The sequence below is a fragment of the Papio anubis genome, chromosome 15, assembly GCF_008728515.1.
Source record: "Papio anubis isolate 15944 chromosome 15, Panubis1.0, whole genome shotgun sequence".
Classification (NCBI taxonomy): domain Eukaryota; kingdom Metazoa; phylum Chordata; class Mammalia; order Primates; family Cercopithecidae; genus Papio; species Papio anubis.
In genome coordinates this window covers 20,343,726-20,361,170 of record NC_044990.1, presented here as the reverse complement: position 1 = coordinate 20,361,170, position 17,445 = coordinate 20,343,726, and the positions used below count along the sequence as shown (strand labels likewise).

The 17,445-nt window shown below is 35.0% G+C and overlaps 1 protein-coding gene and 1 non-coding gene across 3 annotated transcripts in view; one reads left to right on the top strand and one right to left on the bottom strand.

Annotated features, from left to right (window-relative positions):
* VWA8 (von Willebrand factor A domain containing 8) overlaps nucleotides 1–17,445 on the top strand; it is a 379,623-nt gene that overhangs the window by 39,955 nt on the left and 322,223 nt on the right. Inside the window, exon 4 of one of the 2 annotated variants that reach the window (XM_003913811.3) lies at nucleotides 1,593–1,703. In XM_003913811.3, the coding sequence (XP_003913860.2) occupies nucleotides 1,593–1,703 (111 nt within the window). Of the gene's footprint in view, nucleotides 1–1,592; nucleotides 1,704–2,418; nucleotides 2,708–17,445 lie in introns of those variants that run through there. The other variant, XM_021929568.2, reaches the window with a different exon arrangement.
* LOC116270648 lies at nucleotides 5,492–5,598 on the bottom strand. Its single transcript, XR_004178796.1, has one exon. It is a non-coding gene; the product is annotated as a U6 spliceosomal RNA (small nuclear RNA).

The following is a 17,445-nucleotide window of genomic DNA, read 5'->3' as shown; positions in this document are numbered from 1 at the left end:
GGTGGGGAGATCACTTGAGGTCAGGAGTTCGAGATCAGTCTGACCAACATGGTGAAATCCCGTCTGTACTAAAAAATACAAAAATTAGCCAGGCATGGTGGCACATGCCTGTAGTCCCAGCCACTCTGGAGACTGAGGCACGAGAATTGCTTGAACCTGGGAAGCAGAGGTTGCAGTGAGCTGAGATCACACCACTGCACAACAGTCTGGGTGACAGAGTAAGACTGTCTCAAAAAAAAGAGAAAAAATTTTTTTCCTCCTTTATATACATAAAGTTATGTAACATGGGGACAAGCACATTAAAGAAGATGTAAATTACAACAATATGTTTTTATCAGTAGCATGTGGAGATAGGATGGAGAAAAATCCCCTTGTATGGCAATATCCCTTTTTGCCATTAATGGCATGTTCATTCCCATTTTCCGTTACGCTTCAGTGAATCAGTTTGTTCCCCATGTTTAGTAAAAACTTATTGTGTGCCTTATTTGATTAGAGAATGTCATTGGTTTTACTTCAACATTGTAAAACCAAAGATAACGTTAAAAACTTTTTGTACATGATTATAGGGCAAAAGACTTTTAAGGATGGATAAATTATCTTGAAACAGAAGAATTCTGCATAGTTTCCCCTTCAAATCTCATGATTTTTTTGATTTTTTTTCTCCTCCTCCTGCTCCTTCTCCTCCTTCCTTTCCCTCCTCCTTTTTCTTCACCTCCTTCCTCTCCTTTTTTTAAATCCTCGTTTTACTTCTCCTACAACTATGCATGTGTGTTTACCTTCTGTTTACCTGCTTATTGTTTTTGTTTTTGTTTTTTTCTTGACATGGAGTCTTGCTTTGTTGCCCAGACTGGAGTACAATGGTGTGATCTCGGCTTACTGCAACCTCAACCTCCACCTCCTGGGTTCAAGCAATTCTCCTGCCTCAGCCTCTTGAGTAGCGGGGACTACAGGCACGCACCACCATACCTGGCTAATTTTTGTATTTTTAGTAGAGACAGGGTTTCACCGTGTTGGCCAGGCTGGTCTTGAACTTTTGACCTCAAGTGATCTGCCCACTTCGGCCTACCAAAGTGCTGGGATTACAGGTGTGAGCCACCACGCCCGGCTGATTATTGGTATTTTTACCTTGTTTTCACATTTGGTAAAGTACCTGACATACTGTATACACTTGGCAAACATTGATCCATGGAATAAATTAATCTAAATCACCCCTTTAAAAAAGATGAACATTACTTATAGAAATGGCTATAGTTTGTGGGCAAACAAAATAGTAATACTGTCAAATTATTGCTCATTATATTTGGAAATCTACAGGAAAAATTAAGGTTTGTAAAATTGAATTTTGATTATTATTGCTTAAATAGTAGGATTGAGTGCCATAGAAGAAGAGCTCTGAGGAGAATATATAGATATTTTGATTAACGTTCAATTTATTTATTTTTTCTCAAAGCTTAGACTCAACAAGTTTCAATCCAGAATTAGGTTTAAAAATGCACTTCTCAAGGGCAGTGGCATTGTCAGATAACTTGTTCCAAATCATATGCTGGAAATTTGATTTTATTTTTGGAATAATTTCATTCTCTTCTCTACAGGAGCTGACCAAACGGGAGGTCGAATACATTGCCCTTTCAAGGGACACCACTGAAACTGATCTCAAACAGCGACGAGAGATCCGTGCAGGCACAGCTTTTTACATTGATCAGGCAAGTTTTATCACACTCTAGCCCGTGACTGTGTACTCCAGGTATATACAAGATTGACTTTTTAAGTAGAAAGAGAGTAGCTCATATAACAGTAAAAGTACTGTGCTCTCTCTAGACAGATTTAATTTAGATTTTTAGTTTCACTGTTCTTGGAAATGTCTTCTTGGTTTCGTACTAAATGAGAAATCCTAGATGAATTAATGGTTCTAAAATGTTAAAGATCAATATGCTGATTTCATAATTTTAAATTGTTTCCTACTACTTGCCTATGGAAATTTGATTTCTTAAAAAATGAATTAAGGAGATTTGATATAGGAAATTCTCTAGCACATTTATGAAAGTATTTTCAATCTATAGGTCACTTGGGTAAAGGGGTATTAAAGGTAGTGAAAGTATACACCACGCAGAAACTATAGATTTTTCTCTGGTGGAAGAGTATCTTAGGTAGAAATTACCAACTAACATAATGTTTTATGAATATTATAATGAAACTTGTTTTACACTTCTTCAAATACATTGTTTAAAATATTATTCTTAGGAATATTTAATAGAAAAAGGATAGAGCCTATAAATAAGCAATTCATAAAGTATTTCAAATATTCAATAATTTCATGAAAAGATGCTTGACTTTCTTATTTACAAAAATAAAAATTAAAAGACTGTGAGCTGCTATTTTCCTTTTACCTCTCAGATTGGCAAAGATTAAAGAATTTGCTAATGTCCAGTGTTGATGAGGAAGAAGAGATGAGGAAACAGCATTGCTATTGATGGCAGCAGAAATTAATGCAATTTAAAAAGAAAGTTTGGCAGTATTTATCAAAGGAAAAGAAATCACACATGCATTTGGACCCAGCAGTTATGTTTCTAGAAATTTTACTCAAGTGTATTCACATAAAACATGAACAGTTATATGTACAAGGATGTTTAATGTAACATTGTTGGAAATTGTATAAAACTGTGAACGAACAGAGTGATGTATACTTAAAAAGACTAATGAAATAATGGTAAGTAGGATACTCTTTAGTTATTAAAAAGAATGAGATGAATGTGTACCTACTGATAGGAAAGACGTGCAGTATATATTAAGTGAAAAAAATAAAGTTATAAGACAATATATGTACTTTGATCCCATTTGTGGTAAGAAGACAAGAAATACATATATGTTTGTTTATACATTGAAAACTTCCAGAAGGATACACAAGGAGTGGTTAACAGAGTGTACATAAAGTATGTTACAAAATTGTGAGTTGGAGTCTGGAGTAGGATAAGGAAGAGACTTTTGTAGTTCTTTAAATTGGAAGCTTTAGCATGGGCACACAATTACGTTATAATGAAAAGACTGTAATTGTAAAAAAACACTGAGTGGAAAGTTTTTGAGGAACAGGATATTCACATGGCCTCATGTGTTGCTTATTAATTACAAAAGAAAAAAATGCACTTAAAATGGAGAGATTTGGCAGACACTACCTTAAATGATGGCCTTTGAAAAAATTTAGCATCGTCTAGTGGGAATGTCTGAGAAGTTCAGATTTCCCATGATTAAGAAGTAATCCTTCTCAGACAAAGCACATAAACAAATTTTAAAGGAACCCATTTTGTTTACATAGTGCCAAAGGTTCGCTTCATAGATTACTTCTGATTACAAATGGGAAAAAATAATGTACCTTTACAATGATGAGATCTGGCATTTGCTCCATTAACCAACTCATACAACAGAATTATCAATAGTGGGAGGAACTTACATGATGTGAATGCTGATGTGATTCAATGAGGGTTTACCTCTGCAGGGTAAGAGTGCTACAACAGGTTTACTAAGAGTACTACAGCATTACCAATGTAGTACTCTTACTAAAAATGTTTAACAATAACAATCAGACTCATCTAGAATGTGTGATATTCTGTAAGACAACGACCTGGACTCCTGAAAAATGTTCAATGTCCTAAAAGTCAAAACAGGCAAGGAATGGTTCCAGATTAAAAGGTTGGGGAGGGAAGATGATTTAGTTTCTTTATTGCACAGTAGTATAGATAGCTGTTTTTGTGTTTGTCTTTTAGATTCAAAGTTCTTATATTAAAATGTAAAGTAAAAATTTTAAATTATAGTCAAATTTTAAAACAAAGACTAGAATTATCAGATATAATTCTATAGTATAATTTTATCGGGGAATTTTTAAAGAACTGTTTGTGCAACTAGAGCCCTCGGAAATAATACCAGACATCTACAACCATCTGATTTTTGACAAATCTGACAAAAACAAGAAATGGAGAAAGGATTCCCTATTTAATAAATGTTGCTGGGAAAACTGGCTAGCCATATGTAGAAAGCTGAAACTGGATCCCTTCCTTACACCTTATACAAAAATTAATTCAAGATGGATTAAAGACTTAAATGTTAGACCTAAAACCATGAAAACCCTAGAAGAAAACCTAGGCAATACCATTCAGGACATAGGCATGGGCAAGGACTTCATGACTAAAACACCAAAAGCAATGGCAACAGAAGCCAAAATTGATAAATTGGATCTAATTAAACTAAAGAGCGTCTGCACAGCAAAAGAAACTACCATCAGAGTGAACAGTTAACCTACAGAATGGGGAAAAATTTTTACAATCTACCCATCTGACAAAGGGCTAATATCCAGAATCTACAAAGAACTTAAACAAATTTACAAGAAAAAAATCAAACAACCCCATCAAAAAGTGGGCAAAGGATATGAACACACACTTCTCAAAAGAAGACATTTATGCAGCCAACAGACACACGAAAAAATGCTCATCATCACTGGCCATCAGAGAAATGTAAATTAAAACCACAATGAGATACCATCTCACAGCAGTTAGAATGGTGATCATTAAAAAGTCAGGAAACAACAGGTGCTGGAGAGGATGTGGAGAAATAGGAACGCTTTTACAGTGTTGGTGGGACTGTGAACTAGTTCAACCATTGTGGAAGACAGTGTGGTGATTCTTCAAGGATCTAGAACTAGAAATACCTTTTGACCCAGCCATCCCATTACTGGGCATATACCCAAAGGATTATAAATCATGCTGCTATAAAGACACATGCACATGTATGTTTATTGCAGCACTATTCACAATAGCAAAGACTTGGAACCAACCCAAATGTCCATCAATGATAGACTGGATTGAGAAAGTGTGGCACATATACACCATGGAATACTATGCCTTCATAAAAAAGGAAGAGTTCATGTCCTTTGTAGGGACATGGATGAAGCTAGAAACCATCATTCTGAGCAAACTGTTGCAAGGATAGAAAACCAAACACTGCATGTTCTCACTCATAGGTGGGAATTGAACAATGAGAACACTTGGGCACAGGGTGGGGAACATCACACACTGGGGCCTGTCGTGGGGTGGGGGGAGCGGGGAGGGATAGCATTAGGAGATATACCTAATGTAAATGAAGAGTTAATGTGTGCAGCACACCAACATGGCACATGTATACATATGTAACAAACCTGCACACTGTGCACATGTACCCTAGAACTTAAAAGTATAATAATAATAAAATACGTATTAAAAAAAAAAAAGAAAAGGTGGAAAGAGTGAGGAAATGGGAATTTTAAATTCTAATTTAAAAAAAGCTGTTTGTGCTCATGTACATTACCCGTAAATGGTAATAGGTAACAACCATTACTAATAATTTTGTATCTAACGTTCCAGTTTTGTAATGGAAAATTCTCTCTTGTAGCCAAGAGGTTCTTGTATTCATCATTTTAAACATTTTTAAGACCCCTGCTGTGTTTTCTTTGTGAAGAAGTCCCTTAAAAAAAATGGAATGCTTTATGAATTTGCATGTCATTCTTGAGCAGGGGTCATGCTAATCTTCTTTGTATCATTCCAATTTTAGTATATGTGCTGTCGAAGCAAGCACTAAGTGCCTTTTGAAATATGAATTTGGATTTATATTTCTATCATATTGACTTTGACTCTCCATTTAATGGTATTTATTCCAAACCTAGTGATTCACATAATATCCATATTATAAAAATATATTCAAAAGCTTATATTTATTTTTAGAATGAACAATCTGCATTTTTCATGTGGTAAGAAAGGTAACAGGAAAGTCCTAATTTCTTTTTCCAGTTGGTTATCTTTTAGAAAGGGTAGATATTAATTCACAGGATCATTTCCACTGAATTTCTTTGTAAGCAGTTTGAAATAGTAGATAGAATTATTAGATTAAGGGTGTTTAATTTTTTAAATTTCATATTGGGTTCATTTTCTAAAATATATGGTCTCGTAATCCCTAAATTTTTAATACATTTAAAACTTATGTGAAGATTTAGGCTACTAAACAGTAAATCTGGAATACTGCAGTTAATACAGATAATAAAATTTAAAATTCAGGATTTTTTTAAAGCGTACAACTTTTGATTGCTTACATTTCTGCTCCCGTGGTAGTTACACATAAGAGTGCTGTAAACCCCACACCACCCACAACTGACAAGGTTTTAAAAAATTTGCCTCATTTTCCATACTCAGAGAAGATAAGAGTGAGGGATGGGATTTGAGTTGGAATAGTGAGGAGCTGGGTAAAGGGATTAGAAGTTGAAACAATGGCCTAAGTAGAGGTAAGGAGGTAGGAATATATTTAAATGATGGTGAAAGAACTGGCTTTGTTTGGTAATGGATTTAAAAATATATTTTTAAAATGAATTTTATAACTGGCAAATAGTAAGGAAGAGAACATGGATCTTTAAATGTGTTTATTATTTTAAGGAGAGCTTAACACTTTAGCTTGTTAGAAATTGAATTGTTTTAGGAAACTAAATTTGATTATCTAAAGATTTATTTGTTGGACCATTATAGTAAATTATTTAGATGAAACTTTCAGAAATTATACAGTCCTTTGGCCATTCTAAAAAGAGTATTTTTAGATGATATATATTTTACAGTTTATAAAGTTTATAAAATATTTTAAGTGTCTTATCATGGCAGCATTTTGTACTCTTAGGTTTTGTTGGTGAATCCTACTCATTCTGATGAGCATCAGTTATTTACTGTGCTCTAATCCCACTGATAGCTTTGGGGCCTGTGATTGAGGTGCAGGAATGTTAGTCCTTTCTTTAAATTGCTTCAGATGACTTTTTGAGGTTTTATCTGATTTTCGTATTTTTATTTTATCTTATTTTCTTGCAGTTAGTGTTCCTTACTGTGCTGTTCATAATCAGAGCCTATCAGTTCCTTGCTGCTTAAAGCCATGCAGTAATGTCCTATTACACCCAGCATAAGACCCAAACCCTGTAATATGACCTATGTCATTCTGTAGGATTGAATGTTTGTCTACCACCTTTCCTTTTACTCCTTGCCTTACAGGCTGCAGCTGCAGTTGCCTTCTTTTGTACTTGGTGTTTCCTCTGCTTGGTGTGAATTTCTCTTTTTACTTTATATTCTTGCCTCCTTGTAATTCAGTTTATAAATTTCTTAGCTAAAGTAGCCACTGGCCATGCCTACCCCTTTTCCAAATATACCATGCTGCACCAGGCTGTCATCGTACATGATATAATCTCCAGAGCACTTAGCACTCTCTGAACTTAACTGTTTCCCTGCTCCCATGTTTGTTTTCTCTCCTCCCCTGCTAGAATATAGCTATCTTGCTCATCTCAGGCACCTAAAAACTGTCTGGAACATAAGTGACATATGTATTGATGGTAGATTTCGTCTTTGGGTAATCAACCTTATTACAATTTTAACTAAACTAAGAATAAATAGGCTCTGGTCTTAATTTATTCGTAAAAACACCAGGTGACTTTTCTATGGATATTTGCCTTTTTGACATCAATTTTGAGTCGTCACGATGGATAATTTCCATTTGAATTCTAGATAGATGAACTTGCCAGTTGACTACCAGCTAGACATATATTTGTTATACTGAAAGGCCTTTACATTTATTTTGTTTAAAAATTCCTTTTTATTTATTTAATATTCTTAACCATTGAATTTGATGTTTGGGCTGAAGGGACGGACAGTATTTTTATTCACTGTTAGGTGAGCCCTGTAACCTAGGTGACCCAATATAGGTGAAAAAATACCTGTGGCTCTCTGGTGGGTATTGGGAGAAAGTTTGAGATTTTCAGTATCGTTCACATTGTATGCACCTATGACTGATATCCAAGTTGTTACGAATTGACGTATCAGCTGGAAACTCCCAAATCCTGAGTTGTTGGTCATGGCCATTGAGCTCTTCACTAATTCTCACACAGGACAAGGATGATTGATGATAAAGCAAGAGGTTAAACTGAACTCCTACCTTTGAAGGCCAGAATTAGGTTAATAATCATATGTAATAGGGAATTGTATTGTTTTCAAAGTAAAGTTTATTTTTTCTGATTATGCAAGTCATAAATGCTCATTTGATAGATATAAATGCATATATGTGTTTGTATTTATTAACAAATATGTCTTGAATGATTGATATGTGCAAGGCACTGTCCAGATGCAGTGAACAAAAAAACCCCAAAGATCTCTGTTGTTATAGAGCTTATGTTTTAGTTGGGGAAACCAAACAGTGAAGAAGGATAGCATAATAGAGTAAATGCTAAAAAGCATAGGAAAGAATTGAAAAATTACTTGCTGTATTCCTCTTCAAGACCGGCAGTATGAATATTTTCTGTATTTCTTTCTGTCTACGTACATATCTGTTTATAATATATAATGTATAATTTTTACAAAAATGGTATACCATGTATATAAAGTTTATAGTGTTTTTTTAAAACCTGACATTTTTATCAGGAGCGTCTCCTTATAACATTAGATATTCCTCAGAGATATGATTTTTAGTGTCCGTACAATATTTCATCGGATAGGTATGCTGTTATTTATTTAACACTCCTATTTTTTCTACCTTTTTATATTATTGGCCATTCAGGTTCTTTCTCACTTTTCACTAGTACAAATAACCACATCATTATTTAGAAATACATACTAATTTGCACTTGGACAATCGGGGAAGATCTCTCTGTTTACTGTGGCCTCTGTGTTAGAACTCAAGTCTTTGCTCCTTGTTATGTTGCTGTCGTACCCAGAACAACTCTTTTCTACGTTTTTTTTTTTGAGATGGAGTCTTGTTCTGTCACCCAGGCTGGAGTGCAGTGGCATGATCTCGGCTCACTGCAACCTCTGCCTCCCAGGTACAAGCAATTCTCATATCTCAGCCTCCCAAGTAGCTGGGACTACAGGTGCGCACCACCACGTTTGGGTAATTTTTGTACTTTTTCACGTACTTTTGCCATGTTGGCCAGGCTGGTTTCAAACTGACCTCAGGTGATCTGCCTACCTCGGCCTCCCGATGTGCTGGGATTACAGGCGTCAGCCACTGCAGCCAGCCTGCTTATATAATGTTAACTGTTTGACAGATGCATGTAATTGGCTTTGGAAGAAAAAAAGAGAGATGAAAAGGAAACTTTTATTGGGAGACCTACGTTGTGCTAGGTGCTTCGTATTATTGCATTTAATTCTCAGAACATCCTTAGGAGGAAGGTGACTCTTCCATCTTACAGATTAAGTAACAGGGGCTTAGAAGGTGATGGTTGTACAACTGATAAATAGCAGAGGTAAAATTTGAACTAGACTCTGTCCAATTACAAAGCTCAGGTTCTTTTACCATATTATGCTACTTCCCTACAAAAGTGATGACGAGCTGAGTGCAGTGGCTCATGCCTGTAATTCTAACACTTGAGGACGTCAGGTGGGTGGATCACTTGAGGCGGGGAGTCCAAAGTTACAATGAGCTATGATTGAGTCATTGCAATCTAGCCTGGGTAACAAAGTGAGACTCTGTAAAAAAAAAAAAAAAAAGTGATGATGATCATGATGACAGTGACCATAATGATCGTATTCATAACAGTAACAGCAACTAATTGTTTTTGAAGGTTTATTGTGTGCCCAAAGTTATCTGATTTAATCTGCAACACAGTCTGCGAGATAAGCACCAAAATGAGCCTAGTTTTAGACAGAAATGGAGGCTCAGTGAGTAATCTAAGTCACCCATTATAAGTAAATGGTAGAGCAACCACAAATCAATCCGATTCTATTCTGATATGTTAAAATGAAGAACTTGAAATGTAATTTAAAAAATTTTTCTTTAGCTTCCTTAGTACTTTTACACTGTAGCTATTTTGAGTAAATTTGAAGCTTTATGGACTCTATTTTTATTTAATGTCTACATTAATAATATTTTATGTTTTATTAGGTTCAGTGACTTTAAAATTTTTTTTTTTCAGCACTGCTTTGACTCTTAAACTGGTACACTGTATAGTACCCCTTGAGGATATTCTTATTTAGTAAATGAGGACACAGATATCCAGATTAATTGTTTGCCTAAGGTCTTAAATCAGAAGCAAATCTAGAACAGGGACTTCGATACTTTTTGATTTTAGGTCACACACCTACTTTTATCTTGAAATCTTTCATGTCCATGTGTTGAGTGGTTAAAGCTGTGATGTGAGATGGCTGGGCCAGAAGGATCTTGCTGCATTTTTTTCTGAATTCTATTTGAGAAAATTAGGTCTCTGGAAGTTCTGTAGCTTGAAGGACAAGAAGAGCTCCTTGTAGTTGGTCTAGTTTCTACTTTGAGGAATGATTACAACTAGTCATTCCACATTTAAAAAAATACGTGTATTGCTTCTTTTTAAAAAAGATTTCAAAACAAATTATACTACAATTATTTTATGTTACAACCTGTATAGAAAAATCTTCCAGCTATCTAGCCTAAATCTCTCATGCTGATAGTTAAACTTGTTCTATTCTGTTTTCATAACAAGTGTAGGCATAGATAACTATCATGCTTCCTACAAAAATTCTTCCTAACCTTATATAACAGCATCTTTTAACTGAGTGGTTGCATGTTTATTCCATAAATGCTAATAGCCTGCTGTGAGCCAATTTTGTACCAGTATGCCATAAAATACAGGGTTCTCATCCTTTGTAGAGCTAAGAATCCATGGGGGAGATGAAACATAGGTATGAGAGAACAAGAATACTTTGAGGTTGTACCCCTACACTTACATGCTATGCAAATGAGGCAAAGTGGGTATTGATGTAAGGAGGTTAAGATGCTTGAGCCTCTATTGGGCAGAAAACTTGTAACATTTACTTTTTTCTCTCCAGTTGAGTCTGAGATATATGGAATGGCGCAGTACGTTGTTGCTATATTACTTAATGGACTTGCCATTTGTTCTATGAATAGAACAAATAAGCTGAAGCTGCTTATTTTTAAACTTTATTCTTTACAAATGTAGTCATATTTATAAAGTTTGATAGTACATTTTGATAGTACTGATTAAGTATTTTAATGATTTTACAGGCTGTTTTAAGGAAGAATCAGGAAGCAAAGTGATACTGAAATAGTAACTAGTATTAGTTCTGAAAATTGAGTGTTTCAAATTTTGTTACCAAAGAGCATCTTCTCAAGATTTCCTCCTTTTGGCTAGTATTCTTATATTTTTAAAGTTTAATTTTCATATGTTCTGGGTCTACAACTATGTAACCAAAGGGCATATAGGGAGAAGATTTTAAAATCTTGGGCAATTCATTTTTGTCTATTAATTTGTTTTCTAAAAATTATACTATCCTTACCCATTTGCAGTCCCCTTATAATATTCTTGCCTTTGGATTCAGTTGCACTGTAAAACATCCATTCTTGTTGCCATTTAGATAGTGTGTAAAATTAATAAATAATTTATATTGAATTAATAAGAAAAAAGATTGGGAAGATTTTTCATTTTTTCATTTATTAATTTTTCTTTTTAGTTGACAATAGTCCATTTTCACGGGATATAGAGTGATACTTTAATACATGTATTCAGTCCATAGATTGCAGGATCATATGATAGCTCCACTTTTAAACTTTTGAAGAACCTCCATATTGTTTTTTATAATGGCTGTACTAATTTATATTCCATCAACAGTGTGTAAAACTTCTCTTTTCTCCACATCCTCATCGACATCTGTTACTTTTTGTCTTTTTCACAATAGCCATTCTAACTGGGGTGAGAAAGGTCTCATTGTGGTTTTCATTGCATTTCTCTGGTGATTAGTGACGTTGAGCATTTACTTACTGGCCATTTGTATGTCTTCTTTTGAGAAATGTCTGTTCAGATCCTTTGCTCATTTTTAAATCTTATCTTTTTTTTTTTTTTTTTTTTTTTTTTTGCCATTGAGTTGTTTGAGCTCCTTGTATATTCTCAGTATTTGTCGCTTTATCTATTTGTTGTTGAATGGCTCATTTGAAAATAGTTTCTCCCATTCTACAGGTTTTCTCTTCACTCCGTTGATTTGTTTCCTTTTCTGTACAGAAGCCTTTTCGTTTGATATAGCTGCATTTGTCTATTTTTGCCTTTCTTATTTGTGCTTTATCAAATGCTTTTCTGCATCTATTGAGATGGCCATGTGGTTTTTGTCCTTTATTCTGTTGATGTAATGTATCAGATTTATTGATTTGTGATTTTGAATCATCCTTGCCTCTCTGGGATAAACCCCACCTGATCGTGGTGTGTTATATTTTTGGTGTACTGTTGGATTTGGTTTGCTAGTATTTTGTTCGGGATTTTTGCACCTTTGTTTATCCGGAATACTGGGCTGTTGTTTTCTTTATTTGTGTGCTTTTGTCCAATTTTGGTATCAAATGCTGGCCTCATAGAATGAGTTTGGAAGAATTTCTTCCCACTGCTGGAGCTAGTGGAGTTACTGGTGGTGGCAGCAGGTCTGAGGTGGGTGGCTCTTAGGCTCTGGGAAGCACGTGCATTAGCTCTGTTTGTCCTGGGGCAGCCTCCTTGCTGTGCTAGATTGCCTGTTTCCCAGGGTACAAGGCTCTGTGTGGGCTCAGGTGCTGAGGTCATGGCTATACTGGTGGGTACATCTGGTGTTATGATGCTACAGACTTCTTGAGTGGATGTGGTTGGATGTTGGCAAAGCCCCAGGGATGTGGAGATGCAGGGGCTGTTGGGCTCCAGGGGAGGATATGTTCTGGTGGTGACTTTGCTCTCAAAATCACATTTTTCATTTTGATTTAAAAAATATTCTTAATAAAGTTGAGGTAAGTCAAACAATCATGAAACTTATTGCTCAAAGAGACTTTACAAATGGCTTAATTCAGTCTATGTTTTCCTGCCAGTAAAATATCATTATCTTGAGGACAACTGAAGACTAAAAATATTGAGTAATGGTGCCTGGCTCAATTAGCTCTTTAGGTAGAAAAGCAGGGAGTTAATGAAGGCTCTCAGTGGTGGTGGTTGCAGTGGAAATGGAAAGTTGGTGAGATGATGGATGCGTAACATATTTAGAGGTCACACATACTGTGTGAGGAACCAGAAAAAATAAACTCTTTGGGAGGCTGAGGTGGGCTGATCACATGAGGTCAGGAGTTCAAAACCAGCCTGGCCAACATGGTGCAACCCCATCTCTACTAAAAATACAAAAAGTAGCCAGGTATGATGGCTCATGCCTATAATCCCAGCTACTTGGGACGCTGAGGCAGGAGAATTGCTTGAACCTCCGAGGTGGAGGATACAGTGAGCCGAGATCATGCCACTGCGCTCCCATCTGGGGGACACAGCCAGACTCTGTCTCAAACACACACACACACACACGCGCACACACACACACACACACCCCGTAATAAACCCTAGGTTGAAGGGAGAATGAATGAAACTTCAGTTGAAGTAGACATCAGGAAGAGGATTTGGTTTAGAGAAGAAGTTGCTGAGTTTGATTTCATTAAGCATGTTGAGTTTGAACGTCTATATGAATAGATTAAAGAGGCATTAGAGATGCCTATGGAGCTCAGAGACATGTTAGTCCACACAGTATGTTCCTCAACAATAATGAAATAAAGAAAATAAAAAAGTTTTGCTGTTGTTGTAATTAACATAGCATATAACAGCCCTTGCCATATAGTGGGTACTCAATGAAAGAATGAGGATTTGTGAGAATAGGTTAGATCTTTGCCAATGAAATAACAAGTGAGAAGAGAGGATGGGAAAAGGTTAAGGACAGCACCTTGAGAAGTGCTTACATTTTAGAGAATAGGAGGCAGGAAGGGCTAAGGAAGGATGGGAGAGAATCAGCATGATAATGTTAATTGAAGATAAAGTACATGAGAAGATCAAGGGAAGAGACTCAAAGAAAAGAAGAACATGAAGATCAAGAAAAAGCCATAATTTTGGGCAGTTGAATTATTGGTACTTTCAAGTGAGTAGTTTCGGTAAAATAAGAACAGTGGAAGTTTATTAGAGGCAGTGAGTATGTGCATTTTTTTTTTTTTAAAGAGGCTTCAAGATAAGGAAAGGATAAAGAAAGACTAGTAAGAGGTATTGGCACTGTAGCTTTTCTGAAAGTATGGAGATGTTTGCGGAAGAGAAGTGATTTGGAAATACAAGTAGGAAGTGATATAGTTGATGGAAGAAAGTTTTGGAGGATGTGGGAGGGGATGCTGCTAAGCTCAAAGTAGAAAGGGCTAGTCCTGGAGGTGTGGGAGGAGTGATACTTTGTCAAAGATAGAAGTCATAGTACAGTAGAAAGATGCAGACACAGAGGGACTATGAAATGAAGTGGAGGAGAGTCGTAAAATCTCAATTCATGTGACTTTAGTCATAGTAAAGTACTGGGCAGGGTCATTTGAAAGAGGTGAAGAAAGAAATTGGAGGCCTGGCTTGGCAATAACTTACAAGAAATGAAGGAAATAATGTTTGAATAGTAATGAAGGTTGAGCTGAAGTTGAACAATGTGAATTTGTGGTAGCCTCTGCTTATGTCTCATCACAGATTAATCTAGATTGTAGTAGAGCTAATGGGAGGAGAAAATGTCCCATCTCTAGGATATTTTCATTGTCTTCCTCAACTCATCCCATAGGCTTATAAATTAAGTACTTTTTACAATAGTGCTCTTAACAGCAGACTCATATTTTATTTGGGTTTCAGAAATCGGGCAAGAAATGGGATAGTCCTCTTATTCTCTTTCCTTATTCCCTTAGTCCTGGAAAGGGAGTTACAGCTTTTTGAGTAAAAAACATATTGTGGACCTTTTCGCAGTTAAAGATGGAGCTATATCATTCTTTTTAATATCTGTGTAGAAGTCCATCATATTAAATTGCCACAATTTTTTTGCCATTCCTCCACAGATTGGCATTTGAGGTTTTTTGGTTCATTTGTAATTGTAAAACAGTGTTTTGATCACTGGATAATACACATCATTGTACACTAATCTTATCATTTCCTTTAGATAAATTTATTGAAGTAGAATTTCTGGATTAATAACATAGCCATTTACATTTTTATATATCTTTCGAAATTACTCTCCATAAGCTGATTTTTGTACTCCGACCAACCACGAATGAGAGTTCTGGTTTCATCTTAACCTTACTGACACTGGATATTATCATTCTTTTTTAACCCTTGCCAATTTGAAAGTCTAAAAATATCACGTTTTACCTTTAGCTCTCTAATAACCAGTGAAGTTGAATATATATTTTTGTGGTGCTAATTTGCATTTTAGAAGGGTATTAATTTTTAAAATAATCTATAAAAATTCAATTTATACTAAAGATATTTATGTGGTCTTTATTGTATACATTACAAACATATCTTCCAAGTTTTCAGTCTTTTAGTTTGAGATATTTTTTGCTGTATGGACAAATTTGAATGTAGTCATATCTATTAATCTTTTTCTTAATGGTATCTGCCTTTGAGTTATTGGAAAGATTTTCCTCAATTCAGGATTATTTTCAAAAAGTCACTTATATGTTTTTTCGGTAATTACATGATTTTACTTTTATCATTAAATGTTTAAATTCATTTGAATTTCTTTTCCAAATTCCTAATTTCTACTAAATTGAAGTGTACTTTTCTTATATTTTAAAATGTTTAATCATTTTTATTAGCTAGTTTCCTTATATGGAAAAGGTAATACATGTAGTAATAGCAAAAAAATTTTTTTCCCGACAGTGCAAGAGGGTTATTTCAAATCTCTCTGACCTCTTTTAGTTACAGGAGTTTCTTGTTCATACAGTACATTTCTAGAGAGACTAGCATACCTTCTTAAATTCTGTTTTATTGATTTGTCTATCTAGTCATGGTTCTTTCTATTCCTAAATTAAACTCACCCCTAATTGCTCGTCTTTTACAGAATTTTCCTGGCAGTTTGTCTAATGGATTATCAAGGGAAAGTTAGAGACATTTAGAAGCCACTCTCAGAAACTGGATCTTTGCCTAATTGGTTTTTGTTACATTAAGATTTTTTAGGAGAAAGAAAGAAAGAGCTTTCGTAAACGTTTTTGTAAGAAAAACTTAAAAAAAAAAAAAGTAAATTTGCAGGTAAAACAAATGAATAGAGAGGCTTAAACTGAGGTTTGTTATATCTTGAAAACAATTTAGCAAACAGGAAGTTTCACAATTCTTAATTAAGTCACATGAGGATAACAGCACAATTAGTGGGTTAGGTTGATTTAAAAGGCTAATGAACCTTTTCTGTTAACTACCTCTCTTTTCAGATATTTTTAGGTAGGTGGTTAGTTTCATTTCTACTTGGTTCTAGAGGTTTCACTGAGTTGATGAGGATTTGAAAAACAATGTTGATTTGGGGAAATGTGATTGTAGTTATCTCTAGAAGACTTTGAGGTCGATTGCACTGCTGTATGACCATGTATGCTCTATGTTGAACTGAGTATTTTGTGTGTGTAGAAATGTTTTGTGTGTGTTTTGTTTTGTTTCTCTACATAGATAATACAGCAAATTCCTATGCCTAGTAAAACTAGACTCTCTGAGATTACTAATAACCTCTAGTTGTGATTATTTACTGACTTTTTTTAGTTCTTCATCTACTCGTCTTCTCTCAATTTAAGGACAGGCTAAAATTTTAGCCATGCAATTTTCAAATTATATAACCTCTCTTCCAGTAAATTGGGTAAAATATTGTGTACCTCAGAGGACTGTCATAGGGTTAAATTAAATAGTATACTTGGAAGCGCCTGATATATATCAGTTATAAACTTGTAGGCCCTACCATGTTCCCGCTCAGTAAATAGACCAAACTATCTTCAACATCTAGTAGCAACTCTTTTAGTTTTACTTCAATAATTATACTTTCTCTTTTTTGTACTCCTCTACTAGCTCCTCTTCATCATCATTTAAACATGCTCAAGTTTTTTAATCATTAAAAAAAAAAAAAAGACTGCTATCTCCCACACTGTCCCCAACCAAGTCCCTGCAACAGGCATCTCCTTTTTCCTCCTCATGGCCAATTATTTTGCAAAATGTTGCTCAGTTTAGGTTTGTCTGATGTTTCCTTATGATTTGATTGAAATGATGCATTTTTAGCAAGATTAATATAAAAGTGATGTTGTGCCCATCTCAGGGTATCATATTAGAAGTCTGGTATGTGAGATTGATATAGCTCATTACTGGTCACATCGACTTTGATCACTTGGTTAATTAAGGTGGTATCTGCTAGGTTTCTACAGTGTTGTATTATTTTTCACTTTGTCATTTTAAAATATTTTGTAAGGAGATACTTTGAGTATATACAAATGTCCTGTTTCTCATCATACACTTACCCACTAATTTGTCATCCATTTTGGATTCTTGACTACAACAGTTATTACTATGGTGTTTGTGAAATTGATGATTTTCTATTTCTATCATTCTTAATTGAGGTCTGTGCTCTATACCTACATCTGTATGCATCTGATTGTGGAGAAAAGTTGCAGCATTGACCAGATTTTCAA